Consider the following 5,596-nt stretch of genomic DNA (forward strand, 5'->3'; position numbering starts at 1 on the left):
GCCCTATGGTAATATTTCATGACGAGTAAAGCTTATACACTTTGGAACCAAGCGATGACAAACATGACCCAACCATGAGAAAGGAGAGGTGGCCTGGAGGCAGGGGTGTGGCTGTGAGGTAGACTTCAGTTTCAAAGAGTGGAAAGATGCATGGGGTTGATCTCCATATGTTGAGGATGACAAGAGTTTTGGCAGAAAGAGATTAATGTGCTAATAAATTTGATGAAAATTATTCTTCTTTTTCTCCTCAGACTCATGCTATATACTTCTTCCACCTATAATATGAATAAAAATTATAAAATTCACAAAAGCAATGAGATGAGATTCATTTATTACGCTGAAATTTCCATTGGGGTCTCAGCCAATGCCTTCCTTCTTCTCTTCCACGTCCTCAATTACTTTCTCCAGCACAGACAAAAGCCCATTGACATGACGATTGGTCTCTTGGCCCTCATCCACTTAGTGATGCTGATGATTGTGGTGAGCCAGGCTGTGGACATGTTTGGATCTCAGGGTTCCTGGGATGACATCACATGTAAAGCAGTCTTCTTCTCCTACCGGGTGCTGCGGGCCCTCTCCCTGTACACCACCTGCCTGCTGAGTGTCCTCCAGGCCATCACCCTCAGCCCCAGGAGCTCCTGGTTGGCCAAGTATAAGCAGGCATTTTCACAACGCATCCTGTGCTCCCTTCTTGTCCTATGCTTCTTCTCCATGTCCATCAGCAGTCACCTCATAATCTCCATCACTGCCACTCCCAATGGGACCTCACAAAGTCTGATGTATGCCACTAAATCCTGCTCTGTTTTGCCCATGAGCTATTTCCTAATGCAAACATTTTCCACATTGGCAATCTTGAGAGAAGTCACTCAAGTAGGGATCATGGCCCTCTCCAGTGGATACATGGTGATCCTGCTGTGCAGGCACAGGAGGAAGTCCCAGCACCTGCGTGACACCAGCCTTTCTCCAAGAGCCTCCCCTGAGCAAAGGGCCACCCAGACCATTCTGGTGCTCATGTGCTTTTTCATGGTCATATGCATTTTGGACTGCATTTTCTCTGCCTCAAGACTCATGTTCAATGATGACCCAATTCTTTACTGTATGCATTTTATTGTGGCCAACAGCTATGCCACAGTCAGTCCCTGCGTGTTCCTCTGTACTGAAAAGCGTCTAATTACCTTCGTGAAATCCATCGTTGGGAGAACAATAGATGTTAAATTATTCAGTGAAAGGCAGTTCACTAAATGAGCTATTGCACTAGTTGCCACATTTTTATTATGGCAGCCAGTATTTGCTGTCTTGGTAAAGCATAATATGGAGTTATGCTTTATCCTGGCATTTATTTACTTTGATGCATATATGGCACAATCATAATACATAATGGGAAACTGTACTAGAATGAGCTGATACAAATCTGCTTTATGTGTGAGTGGCCCCTCAAGATGGAAGTGTGAGATTGATCCCATTTGCCACTGCCTCGTGTGATCCAGAAAGTACAGATTCATGAGATTCAAAGCACTTCCAACAAATCAACAGTGATCTGTACTTTGCCCAGCTATGAATGCAATCAACCTTTACCATAAATAACCACATGGTCCAGATACTCTACTCCTACAAATGCCAAAAAGTATTGACTACAGGAACTCACACAGTGATTTGAACACCAAAACACAAAACAGCATTATTACAACAGTCAAAAATTAGAAGCAACCCAACAACCACAGGAGTGCATAAACAAAATGTGGGCTACACAAACAATGAAATAGATTTCCCTACCAAACAAGAAGGAAATTCTGTCATGAACCTTGAATACATTATGCTAAGTGAAATCATTCAGCCACCAAAGAACAGGTATTCTAAGAATCTCCTCTCAGAAGGTGGTCAGAGGCTGATGGAGGGGAGCAAAGTGCAGTTCTTGTTTAATGGACACAGAATTCAGTGCAGGAAGAAGAGAACATTCTGGAAATGGGTGGTGGATGTGGTTGTACAACAGTGGGATGTACTTAGTGCCACTGGATTGCACAGTTAAATAAGGTTAAAGGGAAAATTTTTACATTATGAGTATTTTACCATCCTAAAGATGTCTCCAGTTATGTTCTAGCCAATGATGAAAATTTTTTCTCAGAAACATAAAGTGACAAGATTTTAAAACCATCAAATTGCCATTCTTCAACCATTACTGAATATTTTGGTAAACTTGTACAATGATAATTTGAAGACTGTATTCTACTGGTGTAAATCATTATTGCAGTCTTTGCAAAGATTGTGGAGACATTTGCAGTTTGGATCCATTTGTGAACCATTCTAGGCTGCCATTAGAGACATTCAGCATTGCCTTGGACAGTTCCAATAAAACATTGGAAGGTATGTACATTTTGGTTCAAAAGATATTCCAATATATGCATATGAGGAGTAGTCAAAAAGTGTAAAAAGTCACACTGTATAAAACATGGATTTATACATGACTTGTTTCTTGAAGAAGAATGGCTTACAATTCTAAAACTGATGCTAGAGTTGAACAGACAGGGAGGCAGAAGGCAGCGGATGAGTGCCGGGCTGCTCACTTCTGGAAAGGGAAGATACAGACAGACAAGAAGGGGGGTCTTGGGTGAACCCTGTGGTGCTGCATTGTGGAAAGAGACCTCCAGAGGGATTCATACTTAGCTCCATAAACAGACCAGTGAATCAGCACAGAAACCCTTTCATATGACGTGTCTAAGCTCACAGGACAAGAGCAAAGGTAAACACACAAAGCAATAGTAGGCACTGCACTACTGCAAGGGTGGCACACCAATCACTTTCAATCCTGTACGAAAGATAAATGACAATGTAGTAACTACAAACATTTGTTAAAGACACAGAATACAAAAATTGTGACATCTGTAGCACAGGGTGGATGAGGGAGAATCCAAAGTGCAGACTTAGTGTGACTGAAGTTGCTACTGTCAGCTGAAGTAGACAGTTATAACCAGATTCTGCAGGCTGCATGGCCATCACAAAGAAAATACTCATAGATAAAACATGAAGGAGAGACATGAGTGAATCAAAGCACATGATGGCAAAGATACATCAGAAAGAAATACTCTAATAGAGAGAAATGGGGCTAAAATTATAAAACAGAAAGCAGTGGCCGTTTTAACTCTTCTTCTATAACTAAGTAAAGCATGAATGGATATAACTACCTAACCAAACAATCCAAGGAGATACAATGGTTAAAAGGCTGCCTACAAGAGTCTCATTTTAGACTTAAAGATGCACTTAAGAAAAAGGTGGGAGGATGGAAACACTGGATTGTATGCAAATGGACACCTGAAATGTGCAAGCATATGCATACGTATGGCAGGGAAACAGAAGCAGACACAGACACCAATGGAAGAGAAAAGGAGAGCCAGGAAATCATCTCACACATACACTGACAGTGAGTTTGACAAGAGTGCCCAGAACACACGGTATGGGAATAAGTCTCTTCTCCAAATTTTGCTGGAGAAGAGAATATTTACACAAACAGAATAAAATTGGACCCTTATGCTATCAACAAAAGCAACTGGGGGCAGGCATCTGGTGTAGTGGTTAGGGTTCCAACTGGGATGCTAGCACTCTATATCAGACTGCATGGTTAGATGGCTTGCTCTGCTCCTGGTTACAGCTTCCTGATAATGTGCACCCTCGGATACAGTAGGTAAGGGCTCAAGTAACTGAGACTGGGCTATCCATGTTGGATACCTGGAAACAGTTCCTGTATGTTGGTTGTGGCCCAGTCTAGCAGTAGCTGTTGCAGACAATTACAGAGTGAGCCAGAAGAGAGATTTACATTCATTCATATTCTCTCTCTCTCTCTCTCTCTCTCTCTCACACACACACACACACACATGTTAACTGACGATAGACAAATCTTGGGACAATGTATGAATTTGTTTTCTAAATGGGTACACCTTACTTATAATTCTCTGATGAACTTATTGATGTATTTGGTGTGGGAAAATACAACTCTGTGCTACTCAAATTTTCACAGACTTTCTACACTGCCTTAGGGTAGCTCCAGGCTCATAATTTCCTGGATGAAGTGCTTTATATGAAAGGGAATATAGAATTAAAATCTGAATAATTCATGGAAAATTATCTAGCCTTGATAGTAACTCATACTCTGAAAGTTATGGAGACATAATATTCTTTTTATTAGAAAAACAAAAATGTAAAATTATAAGTGTGCTTTAACATATGCGTTAAAAATGGTATTTTTCAAAAGTTCATGGGAAATGCAATTCCAAGCTTATTTTGGTGCCAACAATATTAAAACCCATGCATAGCTTTTTACATGAAAATTATGGAAGAGTATTTATAGAACCCCAAGTGTCCAGTTGCAGAGCAAAGAAAAATCAAAGGAGACGGGCACCTGACACACTTTGCAGCTCGCAGGAAGACTGGGAAAAGGCTGAGAATGCAAAGCATCCCCTCAGGGAGGGATGAGAGCAGAGGAGCCTGCCTTCAGCATTCTGCCCACAAGACAGCAGTCACACAACGAGGCAGGAGGACTGTCAGAGTCACCAACATCCTTCTACATGGCAATAGAAGTCCTTGCCATAGTAATTATGTAAACAGTAAATGAAAGGCATAAAACTGTAAGCAGTAAGTGACATTATATATTTATGGATAAAATAATTACATAAGTAGATTAAGATTCCAAGAGGGGCTTTGCTGTGGCATAGCAGATAAGGCCGCTACCTGCAGTACGGGCATCCCATATGGGTCCAGTTCAAGACCTGGCAGCTCCACTTCCAATCCAGCTCTCTGCTATGGCTTGGAAAAGCAGTACAAGATGGCCCAAATCCTTGGGCCCCTGCACCCACATGGGAGACCCAGAAGAAGCTCCTGGCTCCTGGCTTCAGATCGGCACAGCTCCAGCCTTTGAGACCAACTGGGAAATGAAACAGAGGATGGAAGACCTCTCTCTGTCTCTCTATCTCCCCCCGCCTCTGTCTCCCTCTCATTACTCTCTGTGTAATACTGACTTTCAAATAAATATAAAGATATTTTAGAAAAATTGAGAAAGTCGTGGTATACAAAAAAATACACAAAACAAACCTCCCTCATTACAAAAAAATACACAAAACAAACCTCCCTCATTTCTTTACACTAAAAACAAACTATGTGAAAAGTCAAGGAATAAAATAATCTCCCTTAAAATTGTAGTAAATTAAATGAAATGATTAGGAAGAAATTTAACCAGGGAAGGGAATGATGTATTCTCTAATAAGTATACTACACTAATGGAAGAAATTAACTCAGACACACAAAAATGAAATCCATTCCATGCTCATCGATTGGAAAATTTAATATTGCTAAAATGTGAATACTACCTAGGTGAATCAGATTCAATGCAATCCCTACAAAAATCTCAATCACAAATTCATACAGATAAAAAAAATCCTAAAAGAGATATATAGAAACCTAGATCTTGAGAAGACAATACCATCTTGCAAAAAAACAATAAAAACATTAGAAGTAATTTTACTTACAAACTTCAAAATATGGTATAAGGAGCACACACTGGGGGCAGTAGTTAAGATACCACAATGCCACCTTCCATACTGGACTATGG

At 40.6% G+C, this 5,596-nt stretch overlaps 1 protein-coding gene across 1 annotated transcript; it reads left to right on the plus strand.

Annotated features, from left to right (window-relative positions):
• Nucleotides 1–282: 282 nt before the first annotated feature.
• On the plus strand, nucleotides 283–1,245 carry ORYCUNV1R1593 (vomeronasal 1 receptor oryCunV1R1593). The gene has a single exon (NM_001167280.1). The coding sequence runs from the start codon at nucleotides 283–285 to the stop codon at nucleotides 1,243–1,245; it is 963 nt and encodes a 320-aa protein (NP_001160752.1).
• Nucleotides 1,246–5,596: the final 4,351 nt, after the last annotated feature.

The sequence above is a fragment of the Oryctolagus cuniculus genome, unplaced genomic scaffold (genome assembly GCF_964237555.1).
Source record: "Oryctolagus cuniculus unplaced genomic scaffold, mOryCun1.1 SCAFFOLD_85, whole genome shotgun sequence".
NCBI classification, from domain to species: domain Eukaryota; kingdom Metazoa; phylum Chordata; class Mammalia; order Lagomorpha; family Leporidae; genus Oryctolagus; species Oryctolagus cuniculus.